General features: G+C 46.7%; 1 protein-coding gene across 2 annotated transcripts; it reads left to right on the forward strand.

Annotated features, from left to right (window-relative positions):
* The first annotated feature begins 747 nt into the window (after positions 1–747).
* DUSP10 (dual specificity phosphatase 10) lies at positions 748–26,342 on the forward strand. Of its 2 annotated transcripts, none has more exons than XM_030236458.2 (4): positions 748–895; positions 2,538–3,383; positions 20,626–21,003; positions 24,103–26,342. In XM_030236458.2, the coding sequence occupies exons 2-4, from the start codon at positions 2,582–2,584 to the stop codon at positions 24,366–24,368; spliced, it is 1,446 nt and encodes a 481-aa protein (XP_030092318.1). In that variant the 5' UTR covers positions 748–895; positions 2,538–2,581; the 3' UTR covers positions 24,369–26,342. The 2 variants fall into 2 exon arrangements, with proteins under 2 accessions (XP_030092318.1, XP_050828904.1); XM_050972947.1 differs by lacking the exon at positions 748–895 and adding an exon at positions 2,272–2,399.

The raw sequence follows: 26,342 nt of genomic DNA on the forward strand, positions 1-26,342 counted from the left end.
GATTTACTGATTTTGTATGAGGTAATAACTGTTCTTCTACTCCCAAGAAGTTAGTGTGGGCTTTTTCTTATCTGCTCCAACTTCACCCTTCCTCCTGTAGCTCTGTGGGTTTGCATGCTGGGCTGTGGGTGAAACTCTCCAGTGCTCCCATGGTCAGGGTGGACTGGTGGGATGGAGATGACACTTTCCCTGTCTCTGCCTTGGCAGATTGATGTGTGATGAACTGACCCAGGAGAAGATGTGATTGCTGGGTTTTCCTCCTCCCAAGTACCTTATGCGGGCTTGTTTCTGACAGGGAAGGACTGCTTGGAAAAGCACCTATACAGCATCCTCTCGGGTTGGCGCCGCTCGTTCACTGCCGAGTCTCTTGCGGCGGGACTGGGGCGGACGGGAAGCCCGCTGCCACCGCGCTCCGGGAGAGGGGCTGATGCTCTCCTGGCCCTCGTAGCTGGGGCCGCTGCCCCGGTCCCGTGGGCCGCGGCCACGGCCGAACGCGGGGCCCTCCCGGGCGCTTTCCGTCCTCCGGGGGGCGCTGCCGCGGGGCCGCGCGCGCAGACCGCCCCCGCCCGTCCGCGGGGACCAGTGGCTGCCCCGGGGCGCGGGGCCGACGCCGCGCCCACCCCATTGGCTGTCGATGACGTCACATCCCCGCCTCCGGGCAGGCCCCCGCGCTTCGATTGGTCGGCTCGACCGCCCGTCGGCGCGGGCCCCGCCCTCGCCAGGCCGTACATTTACGCGGTAGCAAAAGAGAAAGTAACGAGGATGGTGCGGGCGGCTCGCGGCGCGCTGGGCGGGCGGCGCGCGGGGCAGTGGGCGCGACACGCACCGGCACCAGCGGCTCCTTCCGCGGCGGCCGCCGCCACCTCCGCGCACCGGGCCGGAGCGCGACTCGCCGGTGAGTGCGGGGCAGCCCAGCCGAGCCTCGCGGGGCACGGCACGGCACGGCGCGGAGCTGGGGCCGCGGCTGCGGGAGCCCGCGCCAGGGCTGCCGCGGTGGGGAGCGCCGGCCCGGCCCGCCCCGCGATTGGCGGGGCCCTCCCGGCTCCCTCCCCATGGACTTCTGTTCAGTTCACCACCTGAAACCGCGATTGGCTCCCCGGTTTTGCCCCCGGCTCCCCGGGGGCAAAACTTTAGCTTCCCGCTTCTCGTGGGCTCTTTCGTTGTCTTTCCTCGCTGTGGTAACTGGGTTGTCTCCCTCGTTTATTTAAAAATTTTAACTGCGTCAGGCGAATGCGCTCGAGGCGCCCTTATCCTAGTTCTTATCCTAAAATAGGGCGAGGGGAGGGTTGGGAGAAGAACGGGCTGGGAAAGCCTCGAGCGAGCCGCCGCTGACCCCGCTCTGCCCAGCCGCGGCATCTTCGCCGTGCCCGGGCGGGCGGGTCGCGGCACCTTTCCGTGCTCCGGAGGTGCCCGCGGGTTCGCTACGTAGAGCGGTGGCTGCTGAGGATGGCAGTGCCCCCCGGCCATCCCCTGTTAGGCATGGACATCTCCTAGCCGCCCCGGTGCAGAGCTGGCCGGGGCGGCAAACGGGAGCTGCGAGGCGGAGCTCGCCCCGCTCCGGGGGCTTGCTGGAGTTGGTGAAGTTGCTGCTGGGATGGGTTTTTCAGAGAGAGCTGCGGCTGCTCCCAAAGTTGCTGGTGAAGGTGACGCACTGTCAGAGCTGGCTTTGGCTATTTTGCTCCTGTCGTCTTCGTTGTCTGCCGAATAGAAACGGGGGGATTCAAATCCTGCGTGCTGCGTCTTGGCAAATGGGAAGGCAAAGGTGGGGCAGGCAGTGACCTTGGCTGGGGCAGAGGGACCACTCTTAGAATAAACTGTGAAATGTGGTGGGAAGCGGGAATTTACCTCACGGACTGTTGGAGAACAGCAGACTTCGGGAGCCTGGAGCTAGCAGTTTAACTGAGATTGGATTCACCTCTAACAGGGGGAGGGAAGTGCATGGTGCACACTTGTAAGGATCTCCAGAAGCTAATTTTTTTGTTTTCTCTTGGGTACTTTTTGTTTAGCCTTATGTGTTCAAGTTTGTAACTATCTAAGAAAATTTATTCACAGGCTAATTTTATTCTAGCATGCTGGAAAAGTTGCATATCACCCCTGACACATTCAGCTATTCAGCTCTTATGTGCTCCTCCCTGTAGTGGACTCAGCCCAGTAGTTGCTTCCTTTTCAGTGACCAAAGGGATAAGGGAACGTGCCTATGTCGTTATCAGTGGTGAGCCTCGCAGCCTAGGGTTTCGAAATAGCTCAGTACAGTCTGCATGTAGCTAAATGCCTTCTCCTGGGTGTCACTGCACAGTTCAGGCTGCTCGTGTGGATTCTGCGTGCCATGGGCGCACATGCAGATGGCTGAAGTATTCTCTGCAGCACTGAAAAGGCTTTTTAGCAGCTACTGTGAGCTGGTAACTGTCAGAAGGGGTTGTTAGGTTAGAGATAATGGGTGCCAGCAAAATAAGTTGCTGGATCTGTCGGTTTATGTGATTTCATGATCTGTTTTCATCACCTTTTTTCTTCTTTCCCTTCTGCTTTTTCTTTTTCAGGGTGATCTTGAGTTCTTCTTAAATTGGTAGCACTCAGCCTCCTCATGCCTCCATCTCCTTTAGACGACAGGGTAGTAGTGGCACTTTCGAGGCCAGTGAGACCTCAGGATCTCAACCTGTGTTTAGACTCCAGCTTCCTTGAATCTGCTTCCTCTGCTGGTGAGAGCCACTCCAGTCTGCTTGGCGCAGCTGTCGTGTCCCTGAAGACTGCTAATCTCACGTATATGCCCTCATCCAACGGCTCTGCACGCTCCCTGAGTTGTGGATGCAGCAGTGCCAGTTGCTGCACTGTGGCAACGTACGACAGGGACACTCAGGCCCAAACTCAAGCGAGCACCAGCAGCACCCACGCCGGAGCCTCCCCCGCCTGCCCTGCCAACCAAATGGTCAACAGCAATGAGAACGCCAGCAGCCTGAGCCCGCTGGGTGGAGTGGGGAGCCCCGTCTCGGGCAGCACCAAGCAACTCGCCAGCATCAAAATCATCTACCCCAATGATCTGGCCAAGAAGATGACCAAATGCAGCAAGAGCCACCAACAGAACCAAGGGCCTGTCATCATTGACTGCAGGCCCTTCATGGAGTATAATAAGAGCCACATTCAAGGGGCTGTCCACATTAACTGTTCTGACAAGATCAGCCGGAGAAGGCTCCAGCAGGGCAAGATCACAGTCTTGGACTTGATCTCCTGCCGGGAAGGCAAAGACTCCTTCAAGAGAATCTTTTCCAAAGAAATTGTAGTTTATGATGAGAATACCAATGAGCCAAGCAGGGTGATGCCTTCCCAGCCACTCCACATAGTGCTGGAGTCACTCAAGCGAGAAGGCAAGGAGCCCTTAGTCCTAAAAGGTAATCCTCCTCATTGCCCAGACACAGTGTGTTGGTTTGCTTTGCAGTGTGTACTCTCTACTGTCAGCCTTGCTGATGGTTGCACCTTGAAAGCATCTGTTTTTTGTCTGGAAAGGCCTCTGTGCCTCAAGTCACCAGTGGCAAAGCAAATGCCTTCCATGGAAAAATCATGGGATTGTTAGCAGAGAGATACTTGCTTTTCTCTTGATGTTGTCCTTGAGTAGCAGGAGGGGTGAGAAGTGCAAGGAGGAGGAAATGTGCTTCCTGGTGTCTGTCTGTGCAAACAAAGGATTTCCCCCAGTGCTTATTCTGAGTATTTATAGCCCAAGGAGCAGAGGTCCAGGAGGGGATACTTCTCTTTTAGCTTGTCAGACTGACCTTTACTTAGCAGCCTTATTTTAGTCCATGTAAAACTGCACTCATAGGTGCTGGAGATGGACAGTGGGAGAGTAGAAGTGGGGGAGGAAAGACGAGAGAGGTCATTTGTTCTGAGGCATTGTGTCATGGGCCAATCAGCACAACTTGAGCAATCAAGCCTAGTTTTGGTGATACGGGGTCAGAACAATGGACAGGGGGACATTATTTGTTTAAAATGTGATCTGAAAGTGGTGTGTTGCTGTGCATGAGTGCTTATGTATGTATATGGCTTTCCTCTAGAGGCTCCTGTTTTAATATGGAATTTGGTTTATCCCTTAATGCTCTGGTGGAGATGAGCCCCACCAATTAAGGCATCATCCAAGGACACTTGCCTTTCTTCACTTTGTTCTCGAGATCCTATTTATAACAATGCTGTCCTCCAGATTAAATTTCCTTTCCCCTGGGTGCTTATGCCATTCGGAGGCATGGTTGGTAGAGACTGGCTGTAGCAGTGGGAAACTATGGAAGGATTTGCAATTTAGATCATAATGTATGTATTTAATTTGCTTAATTTTTCTGTGCAGCTTGCTACTTCCAACCTGCACAGTGTGGCAGGAGAATGGAGTGGGCTGGTACTTTATCCCTTTTACTCAGCTGAGTTTCATGGCTTTGTAAGACCTAGGGATCCTGTGAGATACTCCTCTGTGTATCTTGTGGAAGCTTGAAGTTGCTGAACAGTCCCCTTGCTCCTGGCAAGAGTGTGGTCATGCTGGGCTTGTTTTGATACTTGCTACAGGATCCCAGTATGCTTTTATTGAGTCTCTGGGGTTATGATGATGCCCTTCATCTGTAGAAGAAGGAGATGAGGCACTTGGCAGAATGAGGCTGCCACTGGAGTTGTGCCTTTCTGGTGGTAGTCCTTCTGTTGTACAGCCTTTATAGCTGGATATGTGGTTTTAGTCCGCAAGCCTTCCTATCTTTAGAAAAGTGGAGTGCTGAAGGTGTTCTCTGTTTCTCTGAAAATACTGTAGCTTCTCTGAACCTTGCATGGTACTTCTTCAGTACCTGGAATGAGATCATGGCTGAGAGGAAGCTGCAGAGCAGTAACTGGGCAGCGCTGAGCTGTTGGGCCCCATGGGCAGATTGTGGCTGCCCCTTCTCCCACCTCTGTGTGCTGCTCTGGGTTTAACCAGGTGCTCGTGGCAGTCCTTGGGCCATTTTTGCTTTTCAGACACTGAGAAATTTTACCTCAGAGCCCTGCCTAGCAGAAATCTCTTCCCCAAACTGTCCTGTCAACAAATCTGGAACTGTGCCAGAGGATAGAAAGCCCAAATCCTTTGCTTTTTGAATATAGTGATGAACTGGGCTGGAGCAGACCTCACCTTGGGGAGCCTGTAGTGAGGAGCTCCCCCCATCACCGTAACTCCCCTCCCATTCTTTGAAGTGGGGCTCCAGCTGGGTTCAGATGGAGTTGAGCATGGGATAAAGCAGCATTTGGGAAGGTTACGGCTAACTTTCCGAGCTGGGGGCGTGGCGCTGGAAGCACTCGTTATTTAGTTTCACTTGACAGGTAGCGTTTTTTTCCGTCGAGCTTCAGCCGCCCAGGAGCTGGCGCATCCCCATCCCTGTGTTCAGGTGCTAAAACGAAACTGGCGTGGCCGGGGAGCCCTCTTTGCCGGGGTCTGTTACTTTGAGTGATTTCTCTCGCTCTCCGCTGCCCGGCCCTAATTTATTGCCGGCCCATCTGATTCCCCCGTGTTGTGTTTGCAAGCACTGGTTGCTAGCCGGGCTGTCCAAGTTCCCGTCCCCCCGATGCGGTGCCACCTTCTCCATGTTTGGTGCTGCCTGTCAGCCCGCGGCCCCGCTGCCGCTCTCGGGGCACGCTGGCACGTCGCGGGCTCCGCCCGATCTCCGAAGACGGGGCTTGGGTTACAGCTCTGCCTGACAGCGCCTGGCCCGGCAGGCGAGCGGCTTTGAGGTGCCCCAGGCTTTTTAAGCAGCACAGAAACCCTCTGCTGTTTTCCAAGGCCGGGCCGTGATCTATAGATAAATGTATGTGTGGTGTGCCTTATTAGGCACGAGTTAAAAAGAGATGGTCTGGTTTATTTTTAAGGTAGCAGACCAATGTATAAACTAGCGCTGTGACAAGCCAGGGTTTAGTGTAAGCTGTGGCATGGAAAATGTTAAGACTATCCATGCCTCTCCTTGCTACTTCCTTTAACGTTTTTTTGGTCATAAATGTAACATATGCATAATTTCGATTTAAGCTCTTAAGAAAGATTTGCTTGTTTCTTTTGCCACGAGGCACAACAACACTTGAGCAGGCATAAATCGTCTATTTTTACAAAAAATAAACCCATAAGAATCTTGTGTTTTGCAGTCCTGCTACACGGGCCGCAGCAGCCTGAGCTGTCCTGGCTAAAGCTGCTGCTCAGTCTGTTTATAAACAAAATAGGAAGAAGTCATATTTCTCCCAACACCCCATGACCACGGTATTCCATGTTTGCTGAAAACTAAAGGCCTCATTGTGGATGATTTTTTTTTAAATTTTTTTTTTTTCTTAGCATTGGAATGGAGAAGGGGCTGGTGATATAAGCATAGTGTCCCTTCTGCTCGAGGCCAATGTCAAAGCTGAATTTGAGGAGGGGAAGAACATGGTGCTGTGACCCCAGGCTGGGTCAACAGCCCTGGCCCTCCTTCGTGGGGCTGTACCCCTTTCCCTCCTGCAAACCCAACTGTGAGGCATCTCTGCCTTTCCTGAGCACCTCAGCTCATAGCAAAAGTTTCCTTGAGTCTTGAGGGCTTGTGTGCTTGAGTTTGCTACTGGGACCTCAAAATGGAAAGTGGAAATCCATTTGCATTCAGATGAAAAGTACTCGTTTTTTATGACTAAAACATTTAGGCTTGGAGTTCAGCTTAATTTTTTTTTTCTTTTCACAAACTAAATTCAATCTACAAAGGAAAATAAAATGAAAAATTGAAGCATCTATGCCAGCACATCTTGGCAGCTTTTAACACAAGAGGATTTGCCTTTGTCTCCCTGACCAGGGTCCAGTGGCATTGTCTCCATCCTGCCATTCTTCCTCTTCCCTCAAGACCCAGCAGTGGGAGCCTTGTGAACCTGCTTAAGTCTTGTGTTTTAGTTTGTAGAGGCTTCTGTGTTTGACTCCAAGAAATTTAAAAGCAGAGGTGAAAAATATTATTTGGGTTTTTTTTTTTTATTTCCGACTATACGTTGTAAATTCATGGCTGGACTTCTGCAAAGGAGATGGGGAGGAACCAGCGGGTTCCTCCACAAAACCTGGTTCTTTCTTTGTTCTTGTTCACAGTCTGAGGAGCTTATTTATGCTCTGCCTTTCAGTCAATAAATGAAGTGACTTGCTCTCATTATAGTGGGGAATGTAAGACCTGCCAAGAAACCACTTCATGCTTTCTGCCATGGTCTAAGAATAGTTTCAGATCTCTTACCACACTAGAGTCACATATCAGCAAAGTTGAAACAACTACAGAGGGACTGAGATCCTTACAAAAGAAATAATTACTTGCTTTATGTTCTTCTACATTCATGTAAATACTGTGATCAGCTGCCTTTGAAATACCTGACCTGGTCATAACTTGTACAAATACCTTAATTATTACTTTCATTAATTATAGAATTTAACAGTGTCAGTGTTGCGTTAAACCCTAATTGTATTACACTGCACAAATGTATTTGAAAGTAAAACTTGATGTAATGGTCAACAAATCCAGCTGACCAACAAAACATGTGCCTGGCATTTATTTCCACCAGAGATCTCCACTGAATAAGTATTAGGTCATGGTTGTAATAGGGAAATGTGTAGTTTTAAAAACACTGGACATTTCACATGAGTCACTTAACATTTCAAAATAAAATGTGTTCCTCTGTGCTGCAGAGGAGAGCTGGCCCTATCAGTCGCTGGGGGAAAAGCTTCTCCTAGCTCTGTCAGGGCTGAGATTTCACCTTCAGTGTTCAGGCTCTGATTGCTGATGCTTAAAGTATCTTTCTACTGGAATAAATAATATTCTTGGCCATCACTCTAGAAAACTGTTTGTATGTGCCATTGCCTTTTGCATATAGATTAATTGGAATGATGGTGTGGCTGGAGACCAGGGTCTTTGACATATTTTGAGAGTATACTTCTGGAGAGGAGAGGTACCTCCACACTTTGCCTATTCAACAGTAATGGTAAATGTGGCATTTTCTCTGAGATTAGGCATCTGTGCTGGCTTGCATGGTGCCTATCACATTTTAACTGTCCTTGGGAAGAGAGCAATGACAATGTCTTGGAAAGGGAGGAACGGAAAGGAGATTTCCCCCCCCCATTTTTGGCTCCCCAGTTTCTTATACCCTTGGAATTTAGAACTAAGAGTTAAGAAGCAAAGTGTTACATTAAGCAAACCTTTCTGATGCTTATAAAGAAAAATCTGGTTCTAGTTCTGTGTAAACTGGGGTAGCATTCCCTATGATGTTCCTGGTAGGTAGATGTTGAGTTATAATTAGCTGAATGCCTCATGTGCTGCCCTTACCCTTGCCCTGCCAGAGAATTTCCTCTACTGAAATTTCTCTGGGTTGGTGTGCTCATCTGTCTTCTGGCGCTTTTTGTTCTTGAGGTGAACACAACCTTTTGGAGAGGCTTGGGTTGGAAGGGTAGTTGTGTTTGAGGTTTGAGTGGTGTCTGGATCTTAACTAATACGGATGGGCTATTTTAAAAAAAAAGGTTTTTTCGACCTGTACATGTGTGATTTGCTTCCAGAGCAGCAGCCAAAGTTTTCACTACACTTATGAGCACAGAAGTTTTTAGTGAGATTGCCTTGGCTTTATGATGCGTTTTAAGTGGGGGCACATCCCTTGTCTTTAGGCTATGACTCTTTACTCTCTGAAAGGCCCCATTATAGTTAGAGGTTTTTATTTATGCAAACAACTCAAAAGTGAAGAAATGCAATAAATATAAACAGCATGCATACATCTCAATGTTTCACTGCTTTGCAATTTCACCAGCCAGCCAGGAGGGGAACACCTCTCAAATATTCAGCATCAGGTTGCAGGGTGCTGTAGAAGTCATGCTGTTTAAATAAATAGATTGTGGTAATCTGAAGATAACCTAATGCATTGTCCCTCTGTGTGTGATATAAGATTTTGTGTGGTGCTTTGGCCTCGTTGGGAAGTCCCTGGTGGGCCTGGGAGAGTGCTGGCTACAGAAATCACAAGGCTGACTTGAATTACTCTGAGCAGCTGTTTTTCTGAAGCTTTGAGTCTAAGTTCTCACCTGAATCAGTCTGAAGCAGTTTTTTAAACACCTCTGTACTGTAAAAGTTAATTTGTTGTTATCATAAAGTTGTTTGGTGAGCTGGGGCTTAAAGAAGAGCAGTGTATATATCATGGATGTCACCTTTCCCTGCCTCATGGAAAAGTAAAGGTCGCAAAGAGTCCGGCTGAGAGGAGATTGGATCAAGGTGCTGTCTTAAACATTGCATTTGCTTCAGCTTCCTCTGGCAGGCCTTTCTCCTGCTCTTGATCCATTGAGTGTTGAGGGTTGTGGGAAAGCTGAAATGTGCATTAGCGCTCTTGGGTTTGCCCTGGCCACCACTCCTGGCAGTGCCAGTCAGGACACTCTGTGACGAGGCAGAACGGGGACTGCTGTGGGCAGGAGACACGAGGGATTCAGGGGACATGTTTTTGCAGCTGGGTAGTCCGGGGGTGCTCATGGTCTCTGCGCAGTGTGTTGATGAATGCTCTGTGGTTCAGTAGTGAGGCTTGGGGGTTTTGTTGTTTCATTTTGTTTAAACACCTTGTGACTTTTTAGTACAGGAAACTCTTTGTTTCAGTTAGTATCTGTGGTGAAGGCAGCCTCACATCCGGGAGCCTTTTGAAGGTTGTTTTTGGTGTGTCCTCTGCTGCTTAGAAAGATGTTGATTCCCCATGGCCCTGTGTCCTCCAGGAGGTGGTCTTTAACTAGTTCTGGAGCAGCATTTTGGGGGCTAGAAGGAAAGGGGAAGAGATGGAGAAGGAAGTCCGTCCACCATGTGGTACAAAAAGGGAGGAACTGGACTAGAGGGATAAATCTGGGCCTGGACAGCAGGGCGGTCTTGTGGCCAGGGGAGCTCTGAATAAGTGCACACGACAAACTTGCCATAAGGCACGGAGAAGTTATTTTCATCTGATTCGGTTTTTTTTGGTTTTTGTTTTGTTGTGGGTTTCTTGGTTGGTTGTTTTTTTTTTTAATGCCCTTTGCACCATTTGTTACATAGAGCTTATTTCTCTTGTTGCCATTGGTGTTAAGTGTGTTTGACCCTGGCTCCATCCACAGTCACAGTGGTGCCCTGGGACAACACAGCAAGTGGGAGATGGATTTAGGAGCGTCTTCTTCCCTTGATGGTGCATTTTTGCACATAATTTTGCAAATTTTAGGCCCTGATTTGCCTCTGGGTATTTTTTTTATAAAATTGAGGTTCATCTTCCTGTGTTTCTCTACTCGGTGAGGGAGTCGCCTCCTTTTCAAAGGAATGCTCTGCTCCCAGTAAAAAGAGCTAGATCAGTAAGGGGCACAAGCTTCTGATCTCCTGGCCCTTGGTTTCAGTGAGCCTGTCCCACGAGAGTGTGTACAGAGAGACCTAAACTGGCCAGTCTGCAGGGGGCAACTGGGACCTTGTAGGTCTAGGTGCCACCTTGTCCCTCTGACTTGAAGGAATGAGCTTCTGATTGCTGCTGCCTGGAGCAATGCCACCCTTTGTCTAGCTCAGCTACACCCACCTACAGCTGCAGTGGGAGCTTCTGCACTGGGTGGTCCCCACTGGAGGGTCTGGGCATGGTAGGGTCAGGAGGGAACTGTAAATCTGTTATTACCTGCTGCTGGAGAACAGGAATGCTCCTACTGGGCGGGAGGGCTTGGGAGCCACTGCTCATGCCAGGGTTAAGTGCTGCTTTGTGTGCATGCTACACCCTGCTTCCAAGATCAGGGCTTTGAAGGAGTAAATCGGAAAATATAAATTAAGAGAATAATAATAGAGATGTGAACACATTGGCTCCAACTCTTTTACTATGCCCTAGCTTTAAAAAGTCTACAGCATGCCTGGATAAATTCCCACTTGATTCACTGCAACAGAGAAGAGCTGCTTCTAATTAAAGGTAATAAAAAGAAGAACAAATGTTCCTCTTTGTCCACACATGAATTATCATATCTATATATATATATTTTTTTTTTACAATGGCTTAAAGAAAATAGAAGATAACTTGCAAGCTTCTGTCATACCAGTCAAATTGGCTGTCTCCAGTTCATTATGCCAAAGTGTGATATTAAGCCTTATGTAAGCAGTTGAACACTAATGCTTTAAAGCAAAAGCTATTGTTGGAGCAGTTGACCTGCACTATGTTAATGCTGGGCTCTTAATTCTTCTTGTTTTCTGTTAAGGTAATGGGAATCTGTCTGTCCAGTTGATGAGAGCTAAGAATAAGACATTTGCTGCTGCTTAAAATTTGTTGGCATATTTTAGATACAGAACCACTCTGATTGTTTGAAATGAAATTATTCTTAAATTCATAGGTATTAGTCCAGGAAGGCAGAGCATCATGTCTGTTGAAGGACAACACAGTTCTCATGTTTCCTGGGAAATATTAGTGGAGACAAGGAGTTATTTTATTTGGACACAAGAGTTGATTTTCATCTAGCTGGAAATATTCCTTGTTTTATTGCTGTTTAGCTCTGGATTCTGTAAGTATGTCTTTTTCTCTTCCCTCTCTCAGTTCATTCTTCTTGCCTTGAGTCTGAAGAATATGGATGCAATCTGGGTCAACTTTCTCTTTACCTGTGGGGTTTTTGGGGGCTAGCCTTGGTTCCTTGACCATTTAGACTGGGATTTATGTGCCAGGAGACCTGGCCCTGAAGCTTTTGTCAAAGTGGGGGTTAGCATACACCATGCTAGTTCCAGTAGTGTGCTGCTTTTAATTTGGACTCCGTGGCACTGAGGTATGTCAAGACACCATCCTTTGCTTTCTTTGTTTTTCCTTCATGTGGTTTGGAATACCTTGTTAGAAAATGTCAAATCAGAGCCAGATATTGTTATTTCTAGATAAAAGGATAGAAACTTTCCAGTCTAAAAAGAGTTTAAATTCATCAGGAATGGATGCTACTCCCAAATGAGGGTGTGTTATATCAGCACCCTGTTTTCCTTTCATATTAATGTGCATGGTGCTGGTGTTCCTGATGTAGAGGAGCAGTGGCTTGGACTGGAAAAGATCCCTTGTTATCCTCAGGAGAAATAAAGCAGCCTGCTTTCTCTTTAGAATGAAACTGTCCTGGAGAGGTTGCCCTTAAAAGGGGAAAGAGAATAAATGGGTAGCTGAAGCATGAAAATGTCAGTGTTCTCCAAAACACGCAGATTAAACAGAAAGGTCCACTCCTACGCATCCAGGATTACGCATGTCTGACACAGTGCTGGGACTCTTCTTCCTCCTCAGACGTGCTGAGCCACAGCTGCCCGCATCCTTCTCCTGTGCTGGCTTTTTCCAGGCCACTCGCTTGAGAGATGCATATGGTGATGGCCAGGGCAGGAACTGGTAATAGATTAAAAAACAAATGAAACTTGCTGGTTTGGGCAAATCTGCTCAGCTCTACCTCTGTCTAGGAAAACAGACCCATAGCTCTTTGTCAATATAAAACCATTTGTGGTATTGTATTGCATGAAAATAGTTTCTGTTCCTTCCCATCTTACTTCTCCTGCCTCTTTTGTACATAGCTTTAGCATTTCTTGATGACCTTTTTGTTAATGTGATTTCCAGTGGGAGCATTTCACAGTAGAAGTATGTATTCCTTCAGGGTTTGTGCTGACATTTCCAGTGATTATTTAATTGGACTTCATGTTAGCCTGCATCCCCATGGGAACACATACTTTTGCCATGAGAAGTTGTAATGTGACTAATTTTGAGTTTCTGCTATAAATGCTTGCCCTCCAGGGAGGGTACGTCCAGTCCTCCTTGGTGGCTGCAGAGTTGTCACTATAGTGTGTTTGGGATGTGGGGTTTCTTGCCTTATTACTATTTACATTCTTGTATAGTTTAGTCCTTGTACCAAAATTCAGAGCAGGCCTTCTCCTCTTTCACCTTCCTGACTGCTCCCCAAGGATAACACAGTGCTCTTGAAGAATGCTAGCTTATTTTCCCATGAATACTTGAGTTTTTATTTTGAAATAAGCAGACTCAGCACTGCCATAGCATAGGGCAGATTTCTAGTTGCAATCTGGAACCACTGTCTTGAATACAGAGAGGTGGTCCCAAAGTATTCAGGCTGGCTTCTGGACAGGCTGATGAGCCCAAAGGTTAGTAGCATCTCTTGGAAAAGCTGACAGGTAAAGGGGTAGATATGGGTGGGATATGTGGGTTTGCTTGGGTATTCAGGGTCTGAGAAAAAAATCCTAAATTTAAGCCAAAAATGTATAAAGAAGAGTTAAACTGAAATCCAAGAAAGGTTTTCTAGTGACAGGTCAAGGAAGAAAGATTGTTTTTTTTCTAAATGGAATGGATTTAGATGATCTAGTAGTCATGACAAGAGGAAAAGTGAAGAGGTGAAAGCTGATGGTGGAAAAAAGCAAGTCATGTGTTGGGGTGTGGGAGGCTCCTGGGGGTGATGTTGTGGTTGAAAACGGGTGGTGGTGGGATGGGAGGAGACGAGAATGGAGCTGGACAGAGCCAGCAGCTCTGGCACAGTCTGGCAGGGGAAGGGGCTTTGGATGACTTTTCACCTGCCTCCCCAGGATGTGAGTCTGGGAGAGCCAGCTTTGCTGTGCCTGGTGTCAGAGGAAAAAATTAAAAGTAGATGAGGCCAAGGACCTCAAAAGTCAGTGGGAGAGGATGTGCTGTGGGAGGGCTGTGAACCTTAGTGAAATAAAATTAGAAATAACATGCAAACATGTGTGCATGTCCCTCTATGCTGAGGGGAAACCTTTCCTCTTCATCTGGCGTCACACTCTTGACTTCTAAAGGGACCTCAAAACCATCGTGTCAAGGATGTCCTTGTGACTCCTCTAGGCCTCGTTGTCACTTTTTGTGTACAAAGTGACCTCTCGGGATAGTTCCCACATGGAAAAAACTGACCTTGCAAGTTCTTTGGAATGTGAAGTTTTGCCTTTTTTTTTTGAAGTGCTGTTGGCAGCTCAGTTTGAGGGAGAGACTAGATTAGATTGAGTGTATCGAGGTGGAAGCTGTTCTTTGTGTGTGCTGTTTACTTTTACTCTTTTATGTTTGCTCAAAGCTTAATCTTTTGCAGCACAGCTGTTGCTGAATGCTGTGTGGGTGACAGGGAAAGCCCCATGGCAGGGTTTCCTTGGAACATCCCACAGGCAGGTGAGTTCACTAATGTCACCTGGCTGAGTGTGGTCCAATAGGTCCCCACCCCTGTGGTTACACGGGAGTTGCCCTTCCTGCTGTGTGGGCAAATACAGTATTTCCAGCCATGTCAAGGTTGCTGCAGCAGTGAGGGCAAGCCTTGAGCACTGCTCGGCTGTAGCCGTGGTGAGGAGATGGCCATCCGCTTGGAGAGTAGGACCACTCCTACAGTGATCTGCTTGGATTGGCCCTGTTGCTCTAGAAGAAGTTTGGGAAGCAGAGCCCTGCTTGGGCAAGGAAAATGTGTGTCTTGTGTTGTTCTGAGATCTGAGCATCCCTTCTTTCAGTGCCTCAGGATGAACAGAGCATAATCCCCAGGACACACCAGGAACCATCTTTGTTATGGCTAAAATCACTCCAGCAACATCTGTGAGCAAGTGTGATGGCTGCATCTTCTACTGCAAGGTGGCCTTAGGTCCTGTGCCTGATGGGTGCAACCCCAGTGCCTCCATGCCCTCCCTGACAGTTTCCTCGGTGCTCAGCAGACCTATACCTGCAGCCATAGCTGTCTGGTGGTATGAAGAGATGGTCTAGGTTGTTGTCAATATCCTAGGAGTGGATTTGGCCTATAATGGCAGAATTCTTTCAGTCTGTACAGCAGCATCTACCTTGGTAGAAAGCCCATGGTACAGGAGCAGCCCGCATGGTGGCATTGCAGTGGTGGTGGCTTGGTACCAATGTGCCACCCTGCAGCAGGACCTCTAGATGCTGGTGGGCAGCATGGTGGGGGGTGGCCCTGAGACCTGGGCCCTCCTGCCCAGGAGGCTGAGGAAGGAGGAGAGCACTGGGTGGGCGAAGCATCTGGACAATACCTAGCTTCTATTTTTACATGCTGGAGTCACGTTTGCTTAACCTTGAGGCATCCTGTGCTTTGAATCAACACAAAGTCATCTGTTCATTAATAACACAGGAGCAGTTTAATTGTTGTCTTAGTGGAAAAATACATGAGACTGTCATCAGCTGTTGCTTCTGGCAGTGCTTTTCTGCAGTAATGTAAATAAATGAGGTCACAGGTTTAAAGGAACAGGCTGTATTGCACAAATTCAAAGCATTGTCTTAAACAGATACACACCAATTGTCTGAGTGTCTCTGTCCTGTGCCCCAAATGCTCCCTGAGACATTTCAGCCCTAAACTCACTCAAACACAGCTGCAGGGTTTGCTGTGGTGGTACTGACAGGGTACATGCTGAGTGGGTGTTTAAAGCTTGGCTTCACTATTGAGTGACTAAAGCTTGTGGTGAACAGAACTGTGGTATTACCAGATTCTCTGCTCTACACCCCACAAGAGCCCAGCAACACAAGAGGAGGGGAATTTACAGACTGAACATCTCTTTTGCTGATGCTTCCCAGTGCCTTGGGATTTCTGTTGTTCTTGTGCTTATGTGTGTGTTGCTTTCCTTTTTTTCCCCCCTGTTTTTTTCCGAGATGGCTTTGTGGTATTGTAATCAAGGATGAGCAGATCCAGAAATCCGCCTGGACAGCTTAGAAAGCCATATAAAAGGTCTGGTTGTCTCCTAAGACCACGTGCTAAGTCTAAATGTGGCTCCCACATCTGCAGTCTGTCATGTATAAAAAAGTATGTTCCTGTTTGCAGTGGGAGCGGGAACACCCAGTACCTGCCACACTCAGAACAAAGTATATCCACACCGATGAGGTAATGCAAAGGTGTTTGTTTGTGGTGAAGGTATTTGACTGTAGCTGCCTCTCTCTGAGCTCTCTCACTGGAGAGGAAACAAGGTCATTTACTCCCTTAACTATGGGGCAAGAGCCGGTTTCCAGATAGGAAACATATTGCAAATGTGCCAAAGCATATTGTGAACCCAAATCCTAGTTTGCATATAGTCATGCAGCCAGAGAGCAGCAGTGGTGGCTGAAGGAGAGACAGAGAAGGCCAGGTGTTACTGTACTCCTTGTACTCAAAGTCTCAATATTCTTGAACAACAAACAACAAAAACCCTAAACTAAAAAGCTGTGATGGTACAAACAAACAAAAAAAAATCCCCTCAAACAAACAAATCCCCAAACAGCCAATCCACTTTTATAAATTTGTGCAGGCAAGTTTTGTTTCTCTGGATTTCTTTGAAGATTATGCTATTTCAAGGCCATGGTCTTTCATAAAAAGCTGGCTGCCTTATTCTTGCTGTACCTTTTGTGCTTGTTTTGCATCGTATTTGCCCTCTTCTGATGGCAAATGACAGACACTGTGTTAAACATGACTTTAATGCCAGACCCATGATTCTTGTCTTTTTTTATTTGTTTAGAGCTGCTTTGGCTGCTGTTCAGCTGCTCACCTGGTCTTGCAGTGCTGGTGTGAGCTCTGGACTCCTGGGTGGCTTTGGAGCTAGAAAATCTGTGTGCAGCTGCTGCTTGGGTGCTGCCTGGTGGGGGAGTTTGAGGAGCATTAAGTGATATGTTTATGGGCAGATGCCTGCAGAGAATTTGAACAAATGAGTGGAAATAGCTGGAGCACATACGGTGCTGACTTAAAACTTCCCCGAAAGTTTTGAGGTCTCAGACACTCCAAAGTCTGTTGTCACTTACTAACTGTTCTGGCAGGGCAGAATGTTGGAAAATGTCATGCAATTACAACTGCAAGAGGTTTTGCAACCTGGGTCTTGTATCAGTGGTGAGCCAAGAGCCCTTGGTGTTCTGTTGTATTCTGCTAAATACCACGCAAGGCCCTCTGCCAGCAAGGGTTCTGCTTCACCAATTGATTTCCTCATGGAAGAAATACCTCGGGTTCCCCAGAGTGCTGAGCGTCCTTGTATGTCCATCTCTGTTTGGGTTTGGGTAGGTTCAGCCGTCTGAACACCTGCCCAGCAGCCGTTCTGGAACAGAGCAAAGGCACTTGGGATTTTGTCCGTGCCCATGCACAGGCTGCATCCCACTATCTGGGCATACTTCCCCATGCTTTAGTCATTACAAGCTCTGTGGAGAGTGTTTAAAGCCAGGAGAGATGGGCTGCAGGCAGGACAGTCTGTTGAAATGGACATCTATCAGTGGCTCATCTGCCTGCTGGCATTTTGGTTTGTCACTGAAGTTGGCTACACTCCTGAGTCCAGGCTCCATGGCTGTGGTTCCCACAGCACTGCCATGTGTTCCCATGGGCTTTCTTGATGGATATATTATGTTGCCTCTCTACTTAGGTTGTCTCTGTGTGATGAAGGCTTTTCCAATATTGTAAACAGCATCTGAAAAGCTGCTTTTAAAATGCAGTGCTAGTTAAGAGGCTTTTAAAATGTGCTAGTAAGAGGCTTCTGCTAAGTAGTGCTTCTTGGCCACAGGTGCTGTTATTGCCCTCTGTAATGCTTCCTTCATTCCCCAGGTTTGGAAAGGCTGAGGCAGGGTCAACCACAAAACAGCTCTTGTTACAGCCCCTGTTGGCATCTCTGCATCTATGCCTTGAGCTTCCTTGTGATCTGGAGTTGTGGTCAGTAGCAGTGGTGTCTTGCACCTTACCGAGTTCAATGAATCAACTTAGACCAGGCTTGCAAGAGATTTGTGTTGGCCTCTGCTGTGGGTACAGCCTCTTCTCTTCCACCTTTTCTACCCTTTCTAAATGAAGACTTGAAATGAACTGAAATAGCAGCTGCTTGCCAAGGGAATACAGATGCATTTGAATACTTTGTATGTTGTATTTACCTTTATGTGGAAAATCCATCCCTCTCTTTCTGACTGATCATTATTAACTTTGCTTGGACCTGTTTTGGGAGGTAGTCTCAAACTTAAGTAAAGCCTGAGCATTATACTTGCTTGAGTGCCACTTTAATCACTCTAGTTCCTCATAAATTAGTTTGTGCAAGGATCATGTGTGGTGAGAATGGCACTCAGGAGGTGTCTGGGTCCTTTTTTGGGACCTGCATGACTCATATGGCAGCACAGATACAAGCTAAGCTCCTGCTGTTGGATTAGACTTCAGCTGGCTGCCATGACTGCATCTTGCTGCATCTTTTCCTGGGTACTAGTGTTCTTGTCCAGTCCTCCCTTACTGACATGTCTGAGCCAGTTCAGGTTAGTAATCCTCTCCCCAGTAATGTGTACTTTCAGGAACATTTGCTCTGAGAGTTGCTTTAAATATAGTTTGAATTGACTTTTTAACTCTCCTCTCACATGAGGAGATGAACAAGGAGAGTGGGGGATGTGAACTGACGTTAGGAATGGTGACGCTGGCAAATGTCTATTAAACAATTGTGAATGAAGGTATTATATGTCTGGCTACTCCACTTGTTGGGGCATCTTCCACACATTGTATTTGGGGTCCCTTCCATCCTTTGCCCTGATATTCTGCTGTGTCTTACAAGGCAGCTGGTGAAGCAAGATGGTGTCTCCCACACCATCAGTGTGTCCCCACCCGAGTGATGAACCAGTGGGGTCCTACCTCCAGCTGGGGGTGCTTATTCCCAGAAGTCAGCAGGAGAGGTGGAAAATGGGCATTGGGTCTGGGGTCGCTAAAAAAACTTTTTCACTTTTTTTTTTTTTTTTTTGAATCCCAGCATGCTGTGGCTATTGTTTAAACAGCAATATTCAAGCTGAATGGATTGCTTGCCCATTCAGAAATGTGGGTTAGGGTTTGGCCTAGACTGTAGGCTGGGGCTGTTGGTTTATTAGATGAGACTTCAAACATCTTCAGCTTGGGGACCATCATCTTGTTTGTTTTCTTAAGTGGACTGAGAAGACTTTTCAGGCCCTGTTGAGGCCAGGTGGTGCAGTTGAGCTCAAATTTTTTTCCTTGCTCTTCTTCTTATCCTGATCCCCTGTTATAAGAACTTTGAGAATAGAGATCTTTAAGGCAAATCTTATTTGCTCTGTGTACTGTAAACAGCAGAAATAGCTGAACACAAGCACATTTATGAGGCAGGGGAAATACTCTGCATTTTGTAGGTATTTCAAGGATTTCAGGGAAATTACATTACTAGTAGTGTGTGAAGGACACGAGTTTGGATGTGGAAAAGGGCACTTTCATTACAGGGGCTCAGATGGTTGTAACTAGTCTGGGTGCCTCGTGCCCTTGAAATACAGCACAGGGCACCGAAATGGGCCTAGGCATGTCACAGACACTTGAATTGGACATTTGAATCGCAGCCCTCAGTAGGCATTGAAACCCTTTGCTGTGTCTGATCCAGAGCCCGAGTGGCAGCATATTTTGCTTCACTTTACCGCCTTCACTGGATCACTGTGAAAGAACATGGAAAAGACAAATAGCCTCTCTCTTTTTTTTTTTCTTTTTAAATAACATTTTTGGGGGGGTGACATTCTGCATTTATTTTGACTAGCGTGGCTCTTTCAAGTAACTTCAGAGTTGCTCTCCCCTCTCCTGGGTTTTTTTTGGCTTGCAGTTAACAAAGTGCAATTGAGCCTGAGCTCTTGGCTCGTGTCAATGCTGAGCATGACTTCAAGTATCCCGGTACAACAGCAACGTGCGTGAGGTGGGGGGGGAGCGCATCCCTGCGTTTCCCCTCTTTCCGCCTTTTTCTTTCAGAGGAGCCACCTGTTAGCATTACATCAGCGGCTCCCAGGAACGCTGCCGCCTCCTACCAAAGGCCTTGCACAAAGTAGTAGTTCTTGTATTGTTTGCACTCAAAGAGCTGATGTCATGCCAGCTGATGTCATTGTGTGCTTTATGGGATTGCCATGGAAACTGGGCAGGTGGGGAGCGTGCTGCTGATGTCAGCGCAGAATGAGGTGCAGAAAGAAGGTCCACTTTGCTTGCTCGAACTCTGTGAAGCCACCCTCCTCAAAAAAAAAAAAAAAGTAAGGGGAGGGAAATGGTTATTGAAAAAGTCAGCAATAGAGCAGGGAAGGCCTAAGTTTCCTTCACTGAAAAACTGACTTCTCCCTCCCCCCTCAGATCCCTTTCGCCATACATTTTAATGTCCTAAAAATAACTCTTGATATTTTCAGGTGGCCGGGGCAGCAAAAGGAGAGCTGTTTGCCACATGTTAAGCAAGCACCTCAGTCGCTGTTAGGTTACAAGGAGTGGTTTTCTTTTGTTTGGGTGCACAGATGGGTACATGCTGTTCCCTGGAGCGATGCCGGGGTGAGCTGCTCCCATCCCCCTCAGAGCTTTTGGGTGGGGGGATGCCCTGCAGGCCTGCTAAAGGGCAGGTAAAGCTAAGACTGTCCCAGCTGGCTTGCTGCGCTGCTCTTGTGTGCTGACAGCCCTTTGGCCCCTTAGTTTTGGTTAAGTTTCTTTCTTGGAACACCTTCCTTGTTGCATGGGCTGGTAGGTGAGGCAGCCTCAGCAGGCTGATGTTGCACAGAGGCATGTTTGTCTGTGAGCTCTGTTGTTCCTTGGCACCATCCACTGCACAGGGGGAGGACAATGCCTGCTGCTGATTCATGCCACCCTTGCTGTTGACAGCTCAGTGACACTGTTACAGTGGTGGTGGGGACAGTAGAGCAGCTCCAGCCCTTGTGGCCCCACTGTGTGCTCTGAAGGAATCTTGGGGTATCTAACCAAAGTATCTGCTTGGTCTCTCTTCCCAGGAGGACTCAGTGGTTTCAAGCAGAACCATGAAAACCTCTGCGACAACTCACTCCAGCTGCAAGAATGCCCCGAGGGGGGAGGAGGGGGCGGTGCCTCCGCTGTGCCCCCTGTGCTACCTCAGTCCATCCCCACCACGCCAGACATTGAGAACGCTGAGCTCACCCCCATCCTGCCTTTCCTCTTCCTTGGAAACGAGCATGATGCTCAAGACTTGGAGAAGATGCAGAGGATGAACATCGGCTATGTCATCAACGTGACCACTCACCTGCCCCTGTACCATTACGAGAAAGGCATGTTCAACTACAAGCGGCTCCCGGCCACTGACAGCAACAAGCAGAATCTCAGGCAGTATTTTGAAGAGGCTTTTGAGTTCATTGGTAATTACCCTTGTCTGGAAATACTCCTGTTTGTTTTTTTATTATTTTTTTTACCCATTATAACAATTTAGAGTAAACTGTATGCTTTGCCAATAACTCTGAAGGCTGGTTAAGGCCATATTTCCTTTAGTTTGGGTTGTCAGAAATGCTGAGCACCTCATATTTCTGTCCTTTCTCATCTCTGGCCCATCCGGTTAAGTAGCCCGAGGTTGCAATTTTTATCCTGTGACAGTAACGCCCACCTTTAGGCTTCTAAATTCAGGAAACCCCACAAAATTGAGACTTCCATCATGCCCTCTTTTTGATTCCTTGACATTCCTAGTTTCCACACGGTGGCTTTCAGCCAGTTTTTCAAAGTGACTGTTCTTAATGGTCTCTCAGTCTTTGCTAACTTAATGAGAAAACTGACAAACTTTCACACTTGGCTTGTTCCACCATTAGATTTGTAGCTTCAGAGTGTATGTGTGGTTGAGTGGATAGTGATGAAAACTTGCATTAATAAGCCTCTAAACCCTGTAGGCTGTGTGAGAGAGTTCACCACAGACAGGCAGCTTGTTGTGGAGATTGCTGAAGAAGTGACCCAGCAGTGTTGTTCTGGACCTCATTACAAATCAACACAGCACAGCCCTCAGCTGAGTTTGGGGCCATGCTCAGCTAGGCTAAAGCCAGATGGCCACTTAAGTAGGGCTGGTCAGAGAGGACTTCAGCATGTGGTACTTAAAGCTTTTGAGGACCTTTCCTTGCCCTTCTAGATGTCTTTGTGGACACTGCCTTTGTGGTATAGTAAAGGTGCTTCCCTAGCACAAGTATGTGTCCTAAGAGGTTTTCTGAAATATGCCAGGGGAACCATTGACATAGAATTCTATTTTCTTGTGCTGATACTGAGCTAATTCCTTTACCAATACTTCAGGCTTGATGGAGGAGTACTAGGCAAAGGAAGAAGTGTGCTTGTGTGTGCACCACAGTGTAGGTCCTTGACCCCGTACTGGGGGTGGGTGCAGAGCCGTGTTCCTCCCTGCCCTACTTTGTGTTGGCTCTGCACTCAGGTGCACTCAGGCTTGGCAAGGATTTGGCCCCAGCTGTGGGACCGGGTGCCAGGGCAGGAGGGCCAGGCTCAGCAGGTTACTGTGAGCCCATCTGCCCCTGCTGTGTGCTGGACAGGGCTGGCAGCTCAGAAGCAGACGGCTCCTCAGCCTTGCCTGGCTGTGTCTTGGCAGGGGGTTGCAGTGTGCTGATGCCTGTGCTCTGCAGCCACGCTGCTTTAGTGAAGTGAATAGAGAAATCACTGCTTATGCTGCAGTTCAAGGGAACTTTACCACTCTGAGCCTTTGGGCTTGTCTTCTACAGTGTGAAGGACCAAAGGATCTCTGATTCAAATTTTCTCTTTTGTTCCTAACCCAGTCCCAGCAGTACCAGTAGTGCTGTCAGCTCCCCAAGCTGGTTACTGCTGGTTACTGTGTTCCTGGGAAGGTGAACACTTGTTTGGGCAAAGAGCAAAGTAAAGGAAACCTTGCCTTGATCCTCTAGGAAAACAGCTGAATCAAGAAATCCAGTAAAACCTTAAACTTTGAGTTCAATAAGATGAGGAGATGCAATAGGCTAAGCTTAGGTAAAGAGATTGTGAAGCTCCATTGAGGTCTTTGTGAGGTACAAGAGAGAGATTTCTGCTCCCCTCATCCCCACGAATTGCAGGATTAGAGTTCTCAAAACCACTAAAAGAGCATGTTTGGCTTGTGACCTCACCAAGAGCAGGGAAAGCAGCTTTGCTCTGGAAAGGTTTAGGAAGCATTTCAAAACCCTTTTTACTTCCTTTTTAATAATTACAGCTTGAGGGTCTGTCTTTGTTTTAATAAGCAAATATTTCTCCATTGAGAGTTTTTTGTTTTTCCTTCTCAAATTAACCAGCTGGGGAAGTAACTGGTCAAAGCTTTCCCTTCCTCAGGGAAAACTTTAAATTGCATTTGAGAAGATTTCGAAGTGTTTAAACGGTGGATTGTTGGCCTATGTTTCTTTAAATATGTCTTCAAAAAACCACAACCAACCCCAGGTTTAGCTAAGACTAAAGCTATAGGAAGTGAAATCATCAGAAACTCTCTGGGAATGTGTGTCAAAATGCATTAGAGAGTTTCAGCTTTCTGAAATACTAACTGGTAAAAATGTCTAGAGGGAAGTTGGCTTCATTTGTGCTCTCACAGTACAGGTTGAACATGTGGGGTGGGTTGAATTGTAGTCTTGGTGGGGTTGGATTCGTGCCAAAATCTGCAAAATAAATTCATGTTCCTCCTGTGGATTGAAATAAAAGAAGTAGTTTGAAGTGTTACTTCCTGAAAGTTCCATCTCCTGTTTTAACTGTGGCACTACCTCAGGACATGAGAGAGGACAGTCACTACCGTGCCATCCTATCTGCTGTGGCAGATGAGGATGGCATGGTAGTGACTGTCTTCTCTCACGTCCTGTTAGCATGTGGTTAGAAGGACTCATTTAGATCCCCCCTAAATGCTGCCCAGGGTGCCTCCCTGTCAGTGATGAATCTTGGTGGAATGCGTGTGTATCCAGCTCCTCCTTTTGCAGAGGCACCACAGCAGAGAGCGGGTGCACTGAAGCTCATTTCAAGAGTACTTTTGTAAAGTTTCAGAGGACAGGGCATTGTAACACATGTATTGTTATGAATTGAATCTTAAAATACCAGGTTCTAGAAGTGGTTCCCTGTTCTGAAAAACAGAGAGGTTGAGCTGCTGACATAATGCAGTGGTGTTGCAACTGAGGTGGAAATGGAGCCTGAGATTCCTCATCATGGACCTTGCCCTCCTCACAAAATGCTCCCTGACAGTGAGGCAGCATTTGTCAATGCATGGTTCCACTAATAAAGAGCAAAGAGTGGATGTGAGGATTTTCAGTGTCAGAGTGGACTGGGGGTTTCACATTCAGTAGGTCTGAAACCTCGGGGGAAGATGTGCTGGCGGGGAAGGGGAAGAGACACCACTGTGCTTGTAAACAAATCAAGGCACTTTTCACATTAAGTTACTTTTAATTGCACTGAGCTTGTTCTGATTTACAAACGGCAGAAATCTTACTTTCTTTTGTTTGTCTCGTTTGCAGAGGAAGCTCATCAGTGTGGAAAAGGTCTCCTCATCCACTGCCAGGCCGGTGTCTCCCGATCTGCCACCATCGTTATTGCATACCTAATGAAGCACACACGCATGACCATGACAGATGCCTATAAATTTGTCAAAGGAAAACGACCAATCATTTCCCCCAACCTTAACTTTATGGGGCAGTTACTGGAATTCGAAGAAGACCTGAACAATGGAGTCACCCCGCGAATCCTCACACCAAAGCTGATTGGTGTCGAGACTGTTGTGTGACGGCCACGCTGCGAGGGGGCAGAACCTGTTCTTCACCTGATTTGGGGCAGTGATGGGTGGGTTGTGGGGTTTTCTTTTTAGCTTTCAAAGGGGAGTTTTGTGGCAAACTTTTTGTGAATAAAAACCTTTTTTGTAAAGAAAGGTTTTTAAAAGATCCAAGAACTTTGCAGGGTTTGGGATGCTGTTGTGATTTCCTTCTCAGACACCGTCAGAGCAGGGAGGCTTCAGAGCAAAGTGAGTACTTTTTAAAATAAAAACAACAGGAAGAAGAAACGTTGGGCTTTTTTTCTTTTAATTTTTATTTTTCCCTCCTCTCTGGCTACTTATAGAGTTTATGGCTAAGTAGTCTGTGCAGGTTCATAGACTGAAGAAACCTAAGTTGAAGACTAAACACAAATAGCCAAAGCAAAGTAGAAAAAACCCTCCCTGAAACAGAAGGGCCTTCGTTCTGCAAAGGCTTTGCTAAAGATAACCTAGCAAAATGCTCACGGATGCAAAGGAAATCAGAGCAACTTAAAAGTCTGCACGGCACTTTTCACACTCCTGACTCAAACTAAAGAAGAAAACAAAGTTTATTTGGCGCGTTTCATGTTCCAGTTCTATTTTTCTATTTTGGGCTGTTAGGTTTTAAAAGTAAGGGACTTCGATCATTCTATGCCATATGCCTTCACTGGCTTCTTGTGCAATAATAATTTGGGATTTGTTTTGAGTGTTCAAACCAATTAAGAGTTGGCTGCCCACTAATAATAAGATAATAATTTTTAAAGTGCAACAGCAGCCAGCTTGATTCAGAAAGGATAAATGAGAGCAATTATTTAGTTCCTTTATATGATTTTGATCCTGGTTACAGTGCCATAAACCTTGTTACATATGTATATCAGAATGTACAAAAATGTAGAACAAGCAAATTTTATTTAAAAATATTTTTCGCACAAAATATTGGTGTGTTTCAGTTGTCTATGTAAAAGAAATTTGATTATAAAACAAAAAGTCTTTTGGAAAGTGTGTGTCCTTTTATTTCTTTAGCCATTTTCCATTTTCTTTCTGTGAGATGGGGTTTTTGTTTTGTTCCCTTTGGTTTGTTTTTTTGTGGCATTGTACCTCTCCCACTGACAACATTGATCTCTCTTTTTTGGTATCTCCCCTTCACACCGTGTTCCTGTCCTCTGCTGGTGGAACATGTTTTCTTTACTTTCTGCTGTACTCTTCCATCTCTCTGTAACCGGATTTTGCTTTCTGGTTCAACTGAATTAGCACTATTGGTAAGGGCTTTTTGGAACAGACCTGTTATTTCTACGGCTCAGTAGCCATTTGGAAAAATAAGAAATAAACAATCTCCACTGATTCCTTTTCATATTCCTGTAGTTAGCTTATCTTCTATGTTACAAAATTGTCCGGTTTTTAGACATATGTTGGTCACATGTGCTTTTCCCTGGCTTCTCTATAGCCCCCTTGTTTAGCAGTTCCACAATTCCTGGGAATCGTCCTCCTGGGATTTTCCCCTCCCTCTTGCCCTTCTTCCCTTCGTGCCCCTCCTTTTCCAGCTGTGTCAATGTTGTGTGGTGTGTATTGCAGGGCTGATGTTTCTGCCTGACAGTGTCCCTTGGGCAGCTGACTTTCACTTTCCTTGTTTGTATTCACTTTTTTTTTTAACTATATGGTATGACCTGATTTGTTCTGGACTGTTACGATCTCTAAAGTTTATTTGTATGAGTCTAAAATGAGTTAGAAGACATTTTTTGTGTGATTCTCTTGTGCAAACTGATCTGTCCCAGGAAGGCTGATAGCAGTGAAGGCTTTTCCTAGATGAAAACCTACATGGACTGAACCAAGTGTAAAACAGGACCTGTTGGAAAACTTAATGTATAGTCATATTAGACATGTATATTTTTGAGGACATTTTACGTAAAATATTGTTACTATACAGATATTTTATTGAAACTTATCCCTTTATTAAATTATTTTTCTACTGGA

This window comes from Serinus canaria, chromosome 3 (assembly GCF_022539315.1).
Source record: "Serinus canaria isolate serCan28SL12 chromosome 3, serCan2020, whole genome shotgun sequence".
NCBI classification, from domain to species: Eukaryota; Metazoa; Chordata; class Aves; order Passeriformes; family Fringillidae; genus Serinus; species Serinus canaria.

What these genes read in the sequence shown, in the direction of transcription:
- DUSP10 (XM_030236458.2), top strand. Translation starts at nt 2,582, where the DNA reads ATGCCTCCATCTCCTTTAGACGACAGGGTAGTAGTGGCACTTTCGAGG. An exon ending in GGAGCCCTTAGTCCTAAAAG is followed by an intron (nt 3,384 to 20,625) that starts GTAATCCTCCTC and finishes CTCTCTTCCCAG; the next exon opens with GAGGACTCAGTGGTTTCAAG. An exon ending in AGAGGCTTTTGAGTTCATTG is followed by an intron (nt 21,004 to 24,102) that starts GTAATTACCCTT and finishes TCTCGTTTGCAG; the next exon opens with AGGAAGCTCATCAGTGTGGA.